Genomic DNA, 18,815 nt, shown 5'->3' with positions numbered 1-18,815 from the left:
CCTATGACACTTTCAATGGGGGAATTCACCAGTCTCTCTTTTTTCCCCTGTGCTCTGAAATACATGAATAACCTAAGTGTATGATAGCTACCCTGTACCACAGCTATGCCAGTGGAGGATCTTGTGTTTCCTTCAGATTTCACAACACAGTAAGTTACTTGGATCAGTCTCTCAGAGAGAAGCCACCATGGGAGTGCTGTTTTCAGCATCCCACACTGTCCTCGAACAGAAGTCAGAGACCTCCTATTTGAGTTTTATAGTAATTGGTTGCTGTGCCACTGTTTTAGTGCCATGCTGTCTACAAGCAGAGATCGTGCAGTCTAATTTTGTAATGAAGAATTATAATAAAACAGTAGGCAGTGCTTCCTGCAAAAAATATCTCCTGCGTGTGGCTTTTTACAGGATAAACTGTCTGGCTTAAATATAGAAACAGTGTTCTTCTGTCAGGAACTCTAAATGAAAATGCATTTGAGTTGGTGTTTGCTGGCAGTGCATTTGGTATGTCATTCACTTACCTATCTAAATTCCAAGTGTAGTAGTTAAATCAACATTAATTCATTCTCCTGTGATGTATTGGACTGATGGAAATCATTACACATTTGGGAGATGTGTGTTCCACATCACAGCATAGCAGTTGTCTGTCAGGGTCTGGCTTGCAGGTACCCAGGGTCCCTTCTGTACACCAGGCAGAGTCCTGAGCCTCCTGCAGCGTTGGCTGTGCAATCTCCTCAGCTCCTGATTACTCTCTTTTTTCTCACTCACAAGGACCTTGAGTCAGCTATGTCTGGGCAGGCTCTCAGTAACAAAACTTGTGTTTGAAAAGTGCTATGTCTGGCAAAACAAGCAGCAGCTCTTGTGAGGTCTTTCCAAGCAGGTTTCTCTCACTGCTGTCATTCCCCTTGCACATGCACCATGCTCCCCATACCCACCCCAGGATTTGCTTGCTTCCTTCTGGTGATTGACTGTTATTTTGAAGCACAGGCTTACAGAGCCAAGACAGAGGATCTCCAAGGGAAGTTTTAAGTGTTCAATAAAGGAAGGAATGCAGGGAGAAAAGAAAGCACCGACTGCAATGGCATCATTCTCTTTCCAGCATCCCTTTGAGGGTCTCCTGTCTTCCCTGCCTGCCTGTGACCTCCCTCCTCTTCCAACCAGGCTCTTTCTTTTTTCAGTCTTCCTCCTGCCCCTCACCCTCCTCATTCATTGATCTCCCTTTAGGCTTTATTAGTGACTCTCCCTCCCACCCTTTCTCTCCCTCAGTTTTTCTGATTCTCTAACATGAGACAATTGAATGAGGCCAGACTCCTAAGCCGAAGCTGGGGGTGAGAGGGAAGAGGCGTTAAGATTTAATGATATTGCCTCTTTAAGGAATCCCTAATTCCTAACACCCATCTCCTCCCCCACCTGAGAACCAATTAAAACTCAATGAATTCAAGTGGAGGCTTTTGTGCATCACATGTGCTTGACTAACAAAGCCTTCTCCATGCTGGAATAAAAGCTTCTATTCAGCAGCCAGTTTGTTCTAATTCAAATCACTTCCACTCCAGCATCCTCTCCTTCCTTGCTGCTCCTGAGTTCCCAGGCTGGGCTGCCACCCGCACAGCCCTGCCCAGAGCTTCATGTTTTACCTTGCAGAGTCCTACTGCAGTGAAGCAGAGGATGGGAGATGGCCTCCATATGGTTAACTGGGCAGTCCATGCTCATTGTGTCCCTGTTCCCAGGAGCCTCCTAGGCTGGGGATGAGCCCACGTGGTGCCCTGCAGGAGCTCCAGCCCTGGGAGCTGTCTGGAAAGGATTTCTTGTGGTGCCCTTGGGAAACAGCTCTTATGTGCAGAGTCCTCTGTGTGTAGACAGAAAATTGCCTTGTCTATGGTCAGAGCTCAGCCTTCCTTGAAATAAGTGAAAATCTTCTCTTTTTTTCTGTCACTGTGGGGGTCATGCCGATGTAGTGACACCTGAAGTAGCAGGGAAGTCCAAAAGCACACAAAGTCTATGAGAGTCCAAGTCGTTTGTACTTTCATCTTCCTCAGGGTATAAATTGCACTACCTGGGAACCTGAGGGTAACTTCTGTCCTTTATTGTGCCCTGAAAATGAGCTTGGATAATCTGGGGGATAGAATACATTTCATGCTATTCAACTACCAAATTTAGAAACCTCACTCGAAAGCTTTGCAGCTGCAGATCTGGAGCTTGGGTGGCTTTAAGTAGGGAGGTAATTCTCTGTCCAGATGTTAGCCAGGTAATCTTCCAGGTGTAAAACAGGCTCTGCTCAGAGCTTCTGCCTGTCCTTTACTGATCAGGGTTGCCTGAGCTGGTAGCAAAGCTGTGTGCATGACATTAACTGGGTTATCTTTTCTCTGTTCCTGCAGCCTCCTATTTGCAGAGATACTTTTGGATTTTTTTTTGCTCTTGTGAGAAATCTCTGGTAGAAGCAGGTTGAGCGCTTTGCTGTGATCGCAATGAGGTTTTTACTCCCTCTAATCTCTCCTGGGAGTGAGCTCCTACACTGCAGGCCAGCTGCCAAGGAAGCTATCTGCTCTGCTCCAGAGCCTTGTTCTGGTGGATGGCAGTTCCATTGCTCCTGAAACACATGCTTCTCTCAGGGAGCCAGGAAGGAGATAGCCAGCTCTTGGGTAGCTGGGACCTGTCCCACAAAGAGCTCTGACAACTGAGATGAGCTCTTGGAAGCTGGTTTCATTTTTCTAGAGGCACCAATGCTTAGAGGAGTGGTTTGGGTCTACGGGCAGTTAGGGAACTGTGATGTCTGACAGCAGAAATACTGCATTTTGAACTCATCTGTAGTTTGTGGTGCTGGTAATTCTTCCTGCCACACTGCTTTCAGCTGTCCAGCATGGCAGGGAACAAGTGTTAACACACCTCAGGGTGTGTTGCAGTCTTCTAGTCAACTTTTATGAAAGAAAGATTTGAACACCCCTTAGAAGTCCTGTTCCTTGCTATAGCTGTGGTCTCTCACATCTTACCAACAACCCCAACTCTGGCTATCAACTAGAGCTGAATATATTCTACTGTTTCCACAAAGTATGTTTGGGTCTATACTTGTCTGTCTCACTCATGTGTTTATAGATTTGGACATGGAACCTTCTTTTGATGTCAAAAACCTCTTACTATTTTGTAAATTGGCATCAATTTTTCATCCAGATTTTTTTTTCTTTAAGTTGGCCTCTTGTTGCAGTGATATGCAGAGTTAAAAGTAAAGAAAATGTGCTGTGGATGGATTATCCCTTAGCAAACCCAGCCCTATGTCTACATAAAAGCAAAAGAACAATGTCTGACAATATGCAAAATGCTTGGGGTGCTCAGACTAAGACATAAATTGTAAAGAAGTGTTCATTAAATGACAAGTTAATTTCAGGTAATGCCATGTGGTGTCATGACAGTAGAATCTCTCCATCAGTATGGTGAAGTGGAAGAAGATCAGAATCAAAATCTGTTCTTCTGTTGAAAAAATTCTACTTTCCCTTGAGTTAGAGAGGGCTGATTATTTGGGGAAGATAAAAGTATTTCCCTTTACAGCTTTGAGTTATTTTCTGCAGCATGTTCTCTCTGAAGATCTTGAAACTTTTTTTTTTTTTTTTTTTTGAGGTAGGAAGAAAACCCCTTGGTTTTCAAGTAGAAAAAGAGAATTTTCTTGGCCCAAATCACCTGGCCAATTTGTGAGAAAGAGGTAGGAGCAGCATAAACAACTAATGACTTCACTGAAGAGCTCACTCCTCTGGAGCCTCCTGTGAGATGGAGCAGCCCTGGAGCAGTGAGCAGTGCTCTAAGGTGGGGCCTGACAGTGCTGTTGCCTGCTCAGGGCCTGGCACAGCTTGGTTGGTCCCTAGGCCTGTCTGTAATAAACTCACTTAATTGAAGAGAGCAGGAGATCTGAGCTGCTGTGGTTGTGAGGCTCAGTGGGCAGAACAGCCCCTTCCTTCATGATGCAGCTGAACTCTCCCTGTGTCAAACACTGACCTTCATCTCAGGGGCCCTGCACTTTGTTCCTGTTTCTTGTTAGTGAAATGAGTTTGATGGTCTCAGACTTACTAGTAAATGGTCTCTACTTCAAAACAAAGTGCAGTTGGTTTGGCAGGAGAGTCCCAGGTCTGACCTGAAACTAAATTACAGCTGACCCTGAGACAGTGAGGCCCCTCCAGGTCAGGGACAAGGGCATTGTCAGGACACTGGGAGCTTGCACTGTAATTAGCAGCAAAGGTATCAAATACCTCTGTTTCCAGCATTCCTGTCCTTAAAGCAACACAGGCATAAAATCTTAATTTTTTTCCTACTGCAGCCTCACTAAAAACAAACCAAAAGGGAAGTAAGGCTCAACAAACTTCCACTGATTTGCTTTTTCTCTGTAAATCCCTCCCCATCTTACACTGTCTCCCACAATCCCTTGTTCTCCCAGCATCTGGGAGTGAACTTGCCACACACTGCATTGCTTTCAAGGCTCCAGAATGACCAGCACACTTGAGCATGCTTTGCCTGACAGCAGGAGTGTGTAAGAGCAGCTTTCCTACTTCAAAAACTTGTTTTATTCCAGAGCTGCTCTGCTAGCAGCTGTCGGTTCTATTCCCAGGTTTCTTCAAACACCAGAGAGGCCCTTTTAGATTCACCCTTGAAAATGTGATTTAAATACACTTTCTGTTACAGGAACATTGTAGCATTTGAGAGAGTAGAACACTGGTTTCCTGGGTGTCCAGCAGAGTGGCAGTAAACAGAGCCAGGATGCCTGGCAGTTAAAACCATAGAGAAGGTGTAAATTACTGAGCCTTGTGCTTTCAGCCTGGTCACCTGTGCACTAACAACCCCAGACCTTGTGTGTGCACCATGGGCTTGTTTTGCAGAAAATGCTCTGTGCTGAGAGCTTTCCCAGGCCTTCTTTGGAAGAGGAATGTTTACTCTTCCCTAGCTTCTTTCAAACATTTAAAATCAGTGGGAAATTTTGGAAGATGCCTCACTATTTCCATCCATCACAAGTGGGCAGGTTCCAAAGCCCAGGGTGTCTGTGAAGGAGTACACGTGATTACCTCCAGAAGGGAAAGGCTAGAGCAGGGCAGGACATACTGCACAGGGATTCCAAAACCACCCATATAATCAGATTACAAGTCCAGTGAGTCAAGATGTCTTAAACCAGAGTATGATCCCTCTATTTCACGTGTAACTCATGAGAGTCCTTTCTTCTGATGTCTCTAAAAAGGCACTGATCATTCCTGCAAAAAGGAGTGCAGAATTGCTCATTGAATAATTGGGAATATGGCATGGAGATGGAACTAAAATCTTAAACACATTTTTGTCTCAGCCTTAAGTATTTTTTAATGTTACTATGCTAATATTACTTAAATTTTTAATATTACTATTCTCCATTTTGATTAATGTATCTGACAGAAACTTTGAATTGTAGAGGTTACTGTTTCATTCATATTTTACTAAAGGGATGGTTTCAGTACACATTTCACATCTCCACTGTGAGAGAGATTTCCTGCTGCTCCTCTGTGTCCCTGCTTTTGAAGGAGTATCTCCATGTTGTCTGTCTTAGCCTTGGCTAAATAATGCCCTGGCCAGCTACTTTGGAGGGGGCTGGTCCTTAGCACTGTTGCAGTGCCTTGGCCACCAGCCAGCTGGGAGCTCTGAGGAACAGTTTGTGAATCACTACTTACTCCTGGTGGGAAAAGGGTCAGTGACTCAGTTTACTTCAGCTCATGGAACTGCATGGGCATGAGGTAGGTGGGGAGATTTCTGCCTGGAACCAAAAAAACCTCAACAAACCAAAAACCCAACAAACCTCCAAACATCCCCCCCCCCCCCAAAAAAAAAATCAACAAACCGCCCCCCGCTTTCCCCCAAAAAACCCAAACAAAACCAAAAAAGCCCAGATAAAAGAAAATGGCATAAGGACCCTAAGGTAGCAAAATCAGCCTTGAGGGAAATCCACAGCAGGCAAAGGCGTGAAAAGATAAATGCTTTAAGGCTGTGAAAAGTGAGAAAAAGATGGGCAAGGATGGACAAGTAGCAGCATGAGCAAAGTATTTCCCACTAGACTGTGAGCAGTGCAGAATGAGAGCTTCTCTTCAGTTAGAGGTCAGCTCACAGGGTGTGTGGGCAGGGCAATCGCTGTGTCTTGGGATCAAAGAACAGATCTTGAGCCTTTTCTAGTTCCAAACACATTTAAAAGCTGGTGAAGATTGCTGAAACGAGAGTATTTAGTAACAGCCATCTCATTTCACATTCCCTAGCCTGGAAGGATTGGGAGCCTGTAAGCCTGAGTAAAGACATGCCCTGGGGTGAGGGAAGCCCTTCCTCTCTGGGGGACACCACTCCTGCTCCAGAGCATCTGTGCTGGGTGCACTGGTGTAGAAAACCAGTTCTGAGTGTAACACACACTGGGTGAGTTGTGCCTTGCAGTAGCCTGTTCTACAGCAACAAGAGAATGACCAGAGACCACTGACCACGAGTGCACCTGGACCCTGGCAGGCTCTCGCCTCCTTTCCCCTTCAGCAGGGAGGAGGCTCAGGCAGCAGTGACGTGTAAGAGCAGCTAAGCCTCTCCTGCAATCTGAGCATGGCAGCTTTGCCTGGGAAGACACTGGTGTCCGTCTTGATTAGGATGTGATGCCTGATGTAAGTCATGTGACAAGTACAAACAAAATACCTTGGCAAAACCTTGGGGAACCAGGACAGGCTGAGCTGCTTAGGAAGATTTACAGGGTGTATTTCTGTCCTGTATACTTGCCTTGGTCTGAACCTTTCTCATCTCAGGAGCTCCAGCATGCACCCTGGATTTTAAAGATTCTCTTTTCTGTTCTTTCCTCCAAATAATCTGCAAACCTTCTCAATGTTGTGCTGTTAAGTTTAACAGTTACTCAGCCCCAGTTACTTTACACCATTTTAGTACCTGGATGCTATAATGTCATCCTCTGAGAAGTGCCATTGGGATTTGTGGAGCAGAGGTCCCATAATCTTAGATTAGAAAATAAGTCTTGAAGAAATGGGAGAGTTAAAAGCCAGTGCGAGTGCTGTAGCAGAGTAGGAAATCGATTATATCCTGAAAGAGAGGGGATGAAGAAACAGCTTCTGCTTGCTCAGCTCCTGTTCATGTGTTGAGCCAAAAGTTCTCTGTTTGCTCCTCTGAGTGCTTCCTTCTGGTGCTGCTCTGGGACAGTGCCAGGACCCAGATTTCTGCCTCCTGCAAGCATCTCAGCAGGGAATCCAGTGCTTCCCTTGAGTCCTGTTCTCCCCCTTGTTCCTCTATTCTCTTGGACTTGACCTTCTTTAAGGCAGATTTTAGAGGTCCTTGACATGGTGCTGACTCCATGCCCAGATTAATAATTCACACACACGTCAGACCTGCAGAGGATGTGCAGGTGCAGGGTAGTGCAGCATCACTGCCTGGGGAGCTGCTGCTGGAGGCCCAGCACCCCGGGCAGCCGGGCACAGCCCTGTCCCTGCAAGGAGACATTGCAAACATGTGCTGGCTGTGTTGGTGTGTTTGGGGCTCACCCTGCCCCCCTTCCACTGGGATACAGGTTTTTAAATTCAGAACTTTAATACTTTGGTAAAATGTTAGTATGCAAATCCCTTTTGTATAAGGTGTCTGGCAGCTCTCAAACGTGACTCAGAACTTTTTCTGTTACCCCTCTTCACACAGCTTTTTCCCAAATGTCTTCTCAGTCTTCTGGTATTTGGTGAGCCTGGCCCCATGCTGCACTGTCACTTGCCCTGATATGAACCCATGGACCAAACCCCTAAATTTCTCTGTTACTCCTCTTCTTTAGGCTCCATCTATGCATGTAATGTGCAAGAACAAAACAGGATATAATCACCAAACTGACATTTGTTTAATTTATTCTTCAAAATTTTATTGAATAATAATTCCCCAGCCTTCCTGGCTCCCCTCTCCCATCTTTAGCCATCCTTATAGTTGCTAGTTTCTCCTGATATCTAACATTTATCTCTTTCTGTATCAACTAAACCTATTGCCTTACCTTCACTGAGCATTAGAAACAATTTAATCAATCTTCTTTAAAAGAGTCCAGCACATCTGGTGGATTTTGCTTGCATCCATCCTCATATCTCTTTTCTAATGGTGGGGAAATGAGTCCCTGTGTACCCCACCATGGGAAGCTCTGAGCTTCCAGGTGAAGAGGGGAAGAATGGGAGGCAATGTTCTGCTTCTCAGCTGGGGAAGAGCTTCCTGACAGTGGATGCTCTAAGATAGGTCCCTTCTCCATAGGAAGTGAAGACTGGGAAGGGGTTAGGTAGGAGAAAGGACAGAGCAGAAAGCAGTGCCTGATGGAAGGCTGGGACAAACTCTAAGAGGTTATAGAGGGAAGGTGGAGCTCAGGGCACTTTCAAGGAGAGAGGTCTCATTTTTCAAATCTGTTATTGCTTTCTGTCACTTTATAGCAGTCTTTGGAGTATTAAAAAAAAAAAAATGGGAAATGAAAATGTTTCCCTCTGCTCCTTGGGGAGGGGGGTCCTTTGCAGGCTGCTGCAGGAGGTGGGACCTGGCTGCTGGGCACACTCCATGCATGGAACAGCTCCTGTGTTACAGCTCAGCAGCCAGGGCTTCCTCCCTCTTTGCTGGACTGATTTAGACAGGATCATGGAGACTAGACGCCACGTAGTAGTTTTTGGAGTTTGTAGAGAGGGAGAATAGCAGGCAGGGCTCTCTGATTTTTCCCTTAGCCATCATTTCCAGGACAGCGGGTGGAAGCCTGCAATCTCCTACTGTCCTTCAGAGACCTCTCTCTGGGTTTGCTATTTTATGCTGAATCCCTACACTGAATTTACTACTCTGCAAGTTCTCTTGATGCTTTATTTTTCATTCCCTGCAGACTTCTTTCCCTTTTTTTCCCTGTGAGGCTCCAATTCCTCTTGCTGCTTTGTGGTAATTGGGGGTGGTCTCCTCCTTCCTTCCTCACTCCTTTTGCAGTTATCCCAGCTATCTCTATTTACTCTTGCTATCCCCTTTCTCCTGCTCTTTATTAACACCTATGTTTCTCTTGCATGCCACCCTGTTCCTCTTCTGTATTCCCACCCATCCTGTTTTTCAGTGCTCTGCACCATGTAAACCCCCATGAATCTTGCTCCCTGAGGTTTCTTATAAGAATTAAAGAAGTCCTTGGTGCATTTGCAGTTATTCGTCTCTTCCTATTGCTGACTCTGTCCCTCCCCCCACCTGAGTGGAATCTAAATAATTTAATTTCCCTAAATAGCTCCTCTCTGCCTGTGTGCCTGACTCTTGCCCCAAGCCAGCTCCTGCCAGGCAGGTAGTTGCTGGAGCAGTGGCTTCCCTTCCAGGTAGACACCCCTGGCTGCCTCATGCATGGCCTAGCAGGATTTTGCCATCAGCCCTTCCAGAGGGTCAGCATCCTTCCTGAAGCAGGCGTGAGAACCACCAGAAGGCACTGCCAGAGCCAGGCAATGCCCCCAGGCTGCCCATGGAGCCACAGTTAATACCTTCCAGGTTTGCATCTTCAGCACTGTAATGCAAGTGTTACAAAAATTATTTCAATTCCAGTTCAAATTTGTTTATTAACTGTCCAAACTAAATGAAAAGCGAAACTTTTCATGGTTCCTGACTGCCAAAACCTCCCAGCAAGAAACAGGTCTCCAAGACAATCTCTCCCTAAGCTTTATAGGATGAGGGAGGAAAAGAGGCGGCTGCTCTCCCTGACCCTCCCCTAACCTCCACTTTTTGGAACCTCCCTCTCCCCATGAATAACTCCAGTGTCTGCCACTGGTGCTGGGCAGAGCTTTGCCAATCATCCTCCTCAGCAGGAAGTGGACATGATTTTGATAGTGTCACTCTACCGCACATGAGACACTGAATAGCAGCAAGAAAACTGAGCAGTTTTGTTAATCTCGCTGGTGTTTGGCAACCTCTCAGCAGCAGCCACAGAGGCACTACAGCTGTCTGTCTGCAGCCCCAGGAATACAATGCTGCATTATTTTATATTCGGCAGATCATCTTTCCAATCATAAGGTCTGGAATGTTTTATATGTTTACTTCTCCGTGAGGAAAGCTTCCTACTGTCACTAATCAGCGGATTTTTCAAGACCCACTGTCCTGTGCATTACAGAGATAAATGAATTGCTACTTACAAAGCACTTGGGGGTCCTAAGGTGGAAATACAAAATATGTGTATGTTTTGGAAACAACCTTGGAATAAGTTACATGGTAGGTTACTGTGTCATTGCCAGTGATGCAAGTCCAACCACATTCTCCACCCAAATCTTCCTGAAGGCTCATTTTTTTTCCTCTGGTCTTCACAGATGTTAACTCACATTGATCCTGTTCTCCCCTCTCCAATATTATTTTGGTGGAGAAAAAGTAAATAAAATAATAAACATTTAAAAAAGACAATGAAGCATTTTAACAGTGTCCCTCAGAGTGTTCAACCTGTACTGTCTTAAAAATAACATGTTTAAAATTATAGTAATGCACTGGTAGCAAACCAAGAGATGTTATCTTTTAGTGAGTCCAACACTGAGCTCTTGTTTCTTATTTTTTTCCCCTCTTGTTTTTAATTAGGATTAGTAGTGTGCCTAGGTTGGGCAATAATGGAACATAAAACCTGTGTCAGGTAACTTGAAATTGTTAGCTAGTTCCCCCTTTAAAGTATTTGCCCCCTAAATGGGAGAGAGCAGGTGCTGGGAAGGAGCAAAACATCCCTGAGTCTGGGCAGTGTGGCAGGTGGCTCTGGTAGCCCAGCTTTGTCCAGGTTTCTCAGGAGGTGCAAGGGGAGATGGCTGGGGTGCTGCCCCAGCACCGCTGCTTCCACTGGCTCTGCACTCCTGCCGTCACTGCCAGCTGCAGTACCACCTCTGCCTGTCATTATTTATATTTCCCTGCTGCACCAGCCCTGCTGCCTCCCAGGGCACCTCCACCCAAATGATGACTTCAGCCCTGTGGAATGAAGAGTGGGTTATTCTGGAGAAGCAGCTCAGCCTGGACCGGTGGCAGCAGGAACTGGGATGCTGCACAGCTCAGCTCCCAGGGGCAGCTCCCAAGGCTCTGGTGCTGAGTGTGTTGCTGTGCCCAAGCACAGGGCCAGGACACAGGACAGGATCCTGAACCAGCTCAGGAAATGGGGTGGGTGAATGGTGGTTTGGCAGAGCTAATGGGCAGAGGATAAACTTACTCAGAGTTGCAGCCCATCTAACAAAGATACTGTTGCAAAGTATTGTTATAACAAAGGTGTAGTGGTTCCTCTCCAGGAAGGAGAGGATGTGTACTGGGACGTGGAAGAACAGTCGTGAGAGAAGGGGAAGAAAGGTCAAATGAGGATGGCACTGACCTGAGCTGTCAATACCTTGCTTTAGGCAGTGAGAGGGTACAGGGGGGACCCATGCTGGAAGGAGCAGAGCCAGGGATGCCTGTGGGAAGTATTTGGCATCACAGTAGCTTATGCCTGGAATCCAGTGATACCCTCTTGACATGAGAAGGGGTCACAGCACTGACACCAGAGGTTTTGAGCACCGCTCTGTTCTGATTTGCCACAGATGCAAACAAATGCCTTCTCCCAGAAGGATGCTTGGTACAGTCAGGCAAAGTTTCAGCTCTCCTCTTGACTCCAACTTTACAGGTATTTCATTTGTTCCTTGCTGAGCTCCTCCAGCCACCCGGGCTAGGTTGCCCAAGAGCAGAGGCAGAGTGCACAGACCTGCTCGAGAAGCAGCATGTGAATGAACTTGTGTGGCAGTGGAACTCGAATGGAGCTCCGCACGAGTCTGTCAGCCTGAATGAGTAAGAAACTGCGCGGTGCCTTGGGGACCAGCCTACCCCCTTCCCAGTGAGCCGCAGGCAGAGAAGAGCGGCCGGGCTATGCATACCTGGTGCTGCGGGGCTCTACGGGGCTCCGCGGTGCCCGGCAGCAGCTCTGCCCCGGGTCCTGCAGCCTGGGCACTGCCGTGCGGGGCAGCGAGCGGCGAGGCCGGGAAGCCCCTGACCCCTGCAGGGTCCCCGTGGGCTGCCAGGGGACACGGAGGTACCAGGGCTCTGAGAAGGCGCCTCGACTCCCCGCGGCCCGGTCGGGATCCCGGGGTGAGCAGGGCAGTCCTGGTCCCGACCTGGAAGCGCCCTCGGCGGCGGCGAAACACCGGGAGGAACAGGGCCGGGGTCTCCGGGGTCCGCCGCAGCGAGCCCGAGCGCACCGGGCCGGGCCTGGCTCCGTCACCCTTTGTCCACCGCCCCGGGGCAGGTGCGGGCAGCGCGGCCAGGGACAAAGCGGCTGCGAGCTCCGGGGCTGCTCCTGCCGCCGCCGAGCCCGGAGCCGGGCGCTCTCCCCCAGCGCGGTGCGGGCGCGGCTCCCAGCACTCGGCCCCCGTGCCGCCGGCGGGTTTTATGCGCAGGGCGGCCGGCGGGCCGGCGGGGGTGGGAGGAGCCGGGCAGGTTGTGCCCGCCGGGCCCTCCTCCCTCGCTCCCTCCCCGCCCGGCGGAGAGGGGTCGGGGGAGGGGGCAGCATGGCCTGTCCGTCCGGCCCCTTTTCCAGCGCTCATCTGCCCCGGGAGTGCGGCGCCGCTCCTCGCAGGGAGAAGAGGTCCGAATGGAGACAGACGGCAGCCAGCCCGGCCTCGCCTCCCCGGACTCCCCGCACGACCCCTGGTACCTCCACAGCGGCCGCCACCGGCCACCCCCACCGCCCCCCCCGGTCCGGCCGCGGCCGCCCCCTCCCCCGGCCCCGGCCGCCCGGCCCGGGCAGGCGCGGCGGCGGCGGAGGCAGCGGCGGCGGCGGTGCCGCTGCCAACATGGCCGATCCGCGCCCTCCCCTCCCCGCGCGGCCCCGCCGCCGCTGCCGCCACCCCCGCGGGGTGCCGCGGCCCCCCGGCGCGGCCCCGCTCACGGCTCTCCCCTTCCTCCCGCAGCAAAATGTTCATCGGGGGACTGAGCTGGCAGACCACGCAAGGTGAGCGTCGCGGGGCCCCGCACCTGCCGCCGGGGCCGGGGGTGGCGGAGCTGGGGCTGAGCCCGGGGGGGGTGCGGCGAGGCCGGGACGGGACGGGACACCCACGGTGGGTGCTGTACTTGCAGAGGGCTTGCGGGAGTACTTCAGCCAGTTCGGCGAGGTGAAGGAGTGCCTGGTGATGCGGGACCCGCTGACAAAGAGATCCAGGTGAGAGGCTGGGCCCGCGCCTCCCTTCGCCCCCGCCGCGGCCCGACCGCCACTTTAACCAACTTTCTCTCTTCTCTCCGCATCCCCTCTCCTGCCCGGGCTGTGGGGCTCAGGGGCTTCGGGTTCGTCACGTTCATGGACCAGGCTGGCGTCGACAAGGTCCTGGCCCAATCCAGACATGAACTGGACTCCAAGACGGTGAGATGACTTCTCTCATCTCAGGGGTGCATTTACCGGCGGAACGGCTGTGCTCGGAGCAGCCGTCGATTGTAGTGTTTGATTTCCAGTTAGAGGTTGTAAACTATTGATTCCTGATACGGATCGATCGTTCCCTTCTCTGTCCCACTTGCCGGCGGGTAGCCTAGCTGCCGCCCGAGCACAGGGCTCACCGTGTGCCGATTCCTGGTGTGGGTCTGTGGATCCCGGTGATGGTTTTCTTCTCGCTCGTTGGTTGTAAGGCCCATCTCAAGGCCCATCCCGGCAGTGACTGTAGCTCTCTCGAAGCTGGGATACCTGAACACGTTTGGGATGAGGATTTGCCCCAGGAAATAAGACATGGCTGCGTTCCGAGAGAGGGAAGCCGCCCTTTCATCCTGTGTACTGCTGAGCACTGATCCCTCCTCAGGGGTGCTGTTCCCCAGCGCCCAGGCCCTGCTTCCCTGGCCATGGTGGCCTGTGCATCCCCCCTTCCCGGCAGAGAGCCCTCATTCTGTGCACCCCAGAGACTCTCTTGTGGTCTCCCCAGGTGAAGTTTTTGTATTGGTCACGGAGGTTCAGGACTTTATTGTCTCCAAGTGTGGCCAGTGTCTGCCCGTGTGGGCTACCACCAGCTTCTTGGAGCGGCTGTGGCTCCAGCCCTCACTTTGCAAGTTTGGGTGATGAGGACCCCCAGGTGGGCCAGCAGAAAGATTTGGTGGCTCACTGGACTAGTGGCGTAAGGTGGTGGGTCCTGCCTTGTGGATCTGTGGTGCTCAGGAGATGTGCAGACTGTTTTGAGGGGTGGGGGTGAGATGTCTGAGTGGGAGGTCCCTTCTCTTTAGTTTCAGTGACTTGCCTTCCCCTGAATTCCTTTTCCTTATTGCTGCCCTGGGGTGAAGGTGAGGGTAGGGATGGGGGAGTGGCCGGGGCTGCAAGGGGATGGCATGGTGAGGGGGCATATTCTGGCTCCAGGCAAGGGCTGCTGAGGAGTCCAACTGCAGAGTTTTATTTCTTGCAGTGCGTGGCCCAGGCGTCCTAGTCTTTATCTTGGCAGAAGGAGAGGGCGGGAGAGCGAGACCCTCTTTCTTAGGGTTTACAGCATGAGTTGCAGCAAGATTTATGTCTGTTCCTGTTTAACTGCCTGGATCGCTCCCTTTGATGTGCACAGGTCCTTCCACCCCATGGGAGCTCCTGGTTAAACCCACCCCAGCCTTCCTGGCTGAGGCTTGGTCCCCAGGACTCCTGGCCCTCCTCCTTCCAGGAGTGATGCGAATTTTGCTCTGGGGGGTGGGTTTACAGTAATGTCTTTTGAGGAGGGCCCAGGGTTTTCTTTTTTCTCTCTTTCTTTTTTTTTTCTCACTAGCCTGTGTAAACACAGTCTCTGATCAGCTAGTCCTGTCATGAGTCTGTGGGCTGGCATAGACCCCTCTTGAAAAGGCAAGTGATGGATGTCGGTTGTAGCACTAATTCTGGAAGTGTTTCAGGGCTGGGAGTGAGCTGAAATCCATGTTGTCCATTCTCCTCCCCAGGCTGCCGCTGCCGGGCTGTGCGAAGGCGCTGTGCGGCCCCGGGCGCAGCCCAGGCGGGCAGGGAGGGACGGTGGGCGCTGCAGGAGAACAGAAGGGCCTCGTGGCCATTGAAATTCCCTGCTGCATCTGCTCTGCTCGCCCCGCCGGCAGGCACAGAGAATAGGGACAGTTTTCACCAGGGCCTTCTTTGTTAGGAACTTTGGTCCTCTTCCCCCTTCATTCTTATTTTTTGTTTGGTGCAGTTTTCAGCTGGGTCAGATGATTTAGGGTGTTTTGCCTTGTGAGAGGTTGATCTTAGGGGAGCACATGGAACCTCCATATGCCTTTTCCCTGCTGAGGTGAAAGGCTTTGCTGTGAGTCATGGGTTAAATGACACAAACTTATCTAAATCTTAATTTAGAGTTTTATGAAACTTTGCAGGAAAAGGCCTGGTGCCCTCTAAGGACAGCCTTCTCATGGGGCTTGGTGTCTCCTGGCAAACAGCATTTGATAGACTGTGTCTTCTCAACTTGTTGCTTCATTGTCTTCTGATTCTTCCTACCCTAATGAAGGCGCTTGGCCCAATTCTTCGGGGCAGCCTTGTTCTTTTCAGACTCCTCTTTGTTTGTAAGCTAGATAGCAGACTACAGGGTTATTTTTGAAAATACTTGATATGAGAATTGGCTTTACAGTCTCAAGGTAAAAGATTTGCGTGACTTTGTAAAGCTGCAGCTGGCCGCTGCCTTGAGCTGCTTCTTTCCGCGCTCTGGGAAGAGCACTTGGCAGTGCTGGGTCATCCCGTTGTTTCTTTGTTGCTGTTGTTGAGTTTTTGCTGGGTTTGTCTTTTGTGGTGGAGGGAGTGATCTGCAGCTCCCATGCAGTGCCAACCAGCAGGGCAGAGGTAGTGACAGAGGTACAATGAAAGAACAAACCCGGTCCTGATGTCTGGCAGGTCCTTCCCAGCCTTCCCTGTGCTTTGGGACACTGGTACCAGCTAGGCTAACACAGCATTTACGAGATCTGAGCTATGAAATGAGGCTCTAGGTGGCATGAAGAGTATTACTAAGGACCTGGCTGGCCTGTTAGTACACCTGCAACTTCAGTGGGATTCCTCATTACCAAAGTCTTGTGGGGTGAACTGGAAGCAGTTTGAGCTCAGGTGACTTCCATTCACTGCAGCTTGATCTGGGGTTTTGTTTTTTGGATACAATCTGAGCAGTTCTGAATGCTCTTAGCAGATTTCTATCTGGGTTTGTAAAAAGGATCCATTACGTCAGTGGGTGACACTGAAACACAACTCCTCCAGGGCTATTTGTTTTAACACCAGAAATGAGGGAATAAGGTACCGGTGCCTTTGCTTTAATTAGGAAAGACTCCAGCAGCCAAGGAGCAGTCCAGTTTGAGTAACTTGAGTCCGGCACCGAACTCGCTCCCCTCTGCGTGTTCCCAGGGCTGCGCCTGCAATCAGTCACCCCAGCCTCCCTCTACCTGCAACAATAGCTGGTTGTGCAGAAGAATTTGTGAAATGACTGCCTGCTCTCTCCAGCCAGGAGGACACGTTATCTCTGCCCAGTTGATCACACTCAGGGTAATGAGAAAATGAGGCTGAGCTTAGCATTGCTGAGTATGAAAGCATCTTATTGGCAGGAGCTGAATGACACTGGCTGAGAAGTAAAAGACAGTAGATTATTGTTTTTGCTTATTATCTGCCATCAACCTCCTGGTCTCCTGCCGTCCCCTGTCCTCAGAATTCGCTGTGGGTGTCTGCACTAGCCAGGAAGCAGTGGGGAGGGGGGGGGATGTGCCTGGGGAGGGGAGGGCCTGGATGGTTCCGATGCCCCAGGGAGGCACTGGAGGGTATGCTAATCTGCCGGCGCTTGGAGCTTGGGGAGCGAGGTTTATTTTTGAATTTATTTGTGCTCTTCAGTTTTGCCTGTGTTTACCTACGTGCTGAGTTTATTTATGTTGTAAGCTGTGAGTCAGGATGGAGGTGGGGAAGGCAGTGAGAGGAGCTGGTGGAAGGGCACAGGGGGGCCAAGCTCCGGGGCTCTGAGTCAAGTAAAAGGATGCGGGACGGGAGGGCAGCCAGGCTGGAAAGCTGAACAAAGCACTGAGAGGAGCTGGAGAAACACAGCTTCCTTTTGGGCTGTTGGAGCTGCTGGGCTGATGGGACAATGCTCCAGGCTGCCCTCCCAGCTGCAGCCTGTCCAAGTGTGGGGATGAGCCAAACCTGCCTTTACCACAGGTCTTTGTAAGCTGATTTGTAGGTCTGGATCATCCCCGATGTGATGTAACTTTACAGGAGTTACTGTAAAAATGGGCTATAAAGAAAGAAGTGGTGGCTGAGGAGGAGAGAAGGCTTTGTGGGTGTTTGGCTTGCAGCTGCATTGGTGTTGTCCCAGCTTTTGTGGTGGTGCTGGTGGTGGTGTGAGGCTGATGTAGGCAGGCACTCATCCGTGCTGAGCCCGGCAGAACACGCGGCACCTGGATGGCGGCGCGGGCCCGGCTGCTCCGGCCAGCAGCAGGTTTATAGGGAAGCTGAACAGGCACAATGGAGGCTCAGCCCGCCGAGGGAGGGAGGGAGAGAGGGAGGGAGGCATCGAGGCTTTGTGTGCAGCGCGGCCTGGGGAGAGGGGCAGCACGATCCCTGCGGCCGCAGCCTCCGCAGCCGCCTGGCCTGGGCTCCTCGGGTTAATTTGTGCCATCCTGTCTGCTCTTTTATTGCTTCTTTTTGTCTGCCCTTCATTCTGTGTTTGAAGGGATGAAATGTTTGGGGGTTTGTGTGCTGCTTCTTTTCTGTCTTGTTACTACCCAGATGAACTTTGTAGTTGTAGGAAGAGTGAAGGGTGAGAGCAAAAAAGGCAAAAGAAATCACTTTTAATATGAGGCTGGTGATGCAAGGCACCCAGGGGCTGGCCAAGCGGGAGGGCGCAGCCCAGCCTGTTAATCCCAGCATGTGATGGGCTCTCAGTGCATCTGCCCAGTGCTCAGCTGGAGATGGACCACTGCATGCTGGGACTTGTAGTCTTCCTGGGTTACACCTTACCAAGAGGGAAAGATGTCTGCAGCCAGCTTCATTTTATGAACCTCAGGTAGATTCTTTGAGTTTTTAGCAAGGTGCCACGTAGGCAGAGACAGCTGCACACATGAAGGAAACCGTGTGTCTGTAAATAGGCAGGAAAAATGTGTTCACCTGTTCTTCCCCACATCTCTTTCAGATTGACCCGAAGGTAGCGTTCCCTCGCCGAGCACAGCCCAAGGTAAGCACTGTGGGCAGCCCTTGTGCCACAAGGGGCAAAATTTGTGGTGGTGAACCTTGTCCTTCTGTGCAAAGTGGCAACGCATGCAACAGAGGTGCTCGCTGGGGTTTGCTCAAGGCCTCACCTGGAGCACAGTGCTGGGAGTTTGCATGGCACTGAAGGAACCAGGAGGCCCCTTGGTTGTACTTCAGGATGCACTAGATAGAGCTGGTGGATTAAATGCTGCCCAGGGTGACCTTAGTCATTCCAAGGTTGCAGACAATGGTTGGAAGTTGCAGGCCCATGGAGATATGGAGCAGCTCCATGCTGTGATGTGACACAGGTGGAAGAGTGTTGTGTGTGTGTGTGTGCACCTGTGTGTGATGAATAGGTGTATGGCAGGGAAGGGGAGAAGGATTTCACTTTGTGAAATGCCCTTGTGTGCTTCAGCACTGGAAAAGGCTAAAGGAGTTTGGTGTTGGATCTTACCTACAAGAGGCTCTGGCATTAAAATGCACAGTGGCAGGAACTTTTTCCAGGTGTGCAGCTAGAAACTTTTAGCTGAGGAGCCAGCAGGATGCTGGGGACTGCCTTTAGACTTTAGGTCTTCCTTTAACTTGGCTCTTGGATGTGGCTTTTAAAGTTTAGAGTCTGTGTTCCAAGTGCTGTTAGGGGTGAAAGAGCTGAGGAGAAGCTGTGCTGAGAAGCAGAGAGGAAAGAGGAGACTGGTGGTAGGAGGGAAGTAAGGGG

At 50.6% G+C, this 18,815-nt stretch overlaps 1 protein-coding gene and 1 long non-coding RNA gene across 5 annotated transcripts in view; both read left to right on the top strand.

The window, feature by feature from the left end:
* LOC139598757 (uncharacterized) overlaps positions 1-11,954 on the top strand; it is a 43,863-nt gene extending 31,909 nt beyond the window's left edge. Inside the window, exon 5 of the long non-coding RNA XR_011682003.1 lies at positions 11,594-11,954. This is a non-coding gene — a long non-coding RNA (uncharacterized lncRNA). The remainder of the gene's footprint in view (positions 1-11,593) is intronic.
* A 456-nt stretch (positions 11,955-12,410) lies between these two features.
* Positions 12,411-18,815, top strand: part of MSI1 (musashi RNA binding protein 1) — a 30,276-nt gene continuing 23,871 nt past the window's right edge. For all 4 annotated transcript variants that reach the window (XM_071445517.1, XM_071445516.1, XM_071445515.1 and 1 more), the window contains exons 1-5: positions 12,411-12,612; positions 12,873-12,913; positions 13,039-13,120; positions 13,234-13,318; positions 18,045-18,086. In XM_071445517.1, the coding sequence (XP_071301618.1) occupies positions 12,554-12,612; positions 12,873-12,913; positions 13,039-13,120; positions 13,234-13,318; positions 18,045-18,086 (309 nt within the window). In that variant the 5' untranslated portion in view covers positions 12,411-12,553. The remainder of the gene's footprint in view (positions 12,613-12,872; positions 12,914-13,038; positions 13,121-13,233; positions 13,319-18,044; positions 18,087-18,815) is intronic.

Source organism: Agelaius tricolor, unplaced genomic scaffold (assembly GCF_023055355.1).
Source record: "Agelaius tricolor isolate 1412-34295 unplaced genomic scaffold, bAgeTri1.0.p SCAF_20, whole genome shotgun sequence".
NCBI lineage: Eukaryota > Metazoa > Chordata > Aves > Passeriformes > Icteridae > Agelaius > Agelaius tricolor.
The sequence above is the reverse complement of the archived record's forward strand: the minus strand, read 5'-3'. Positions and strand labels throughout refer to the sequence as shown.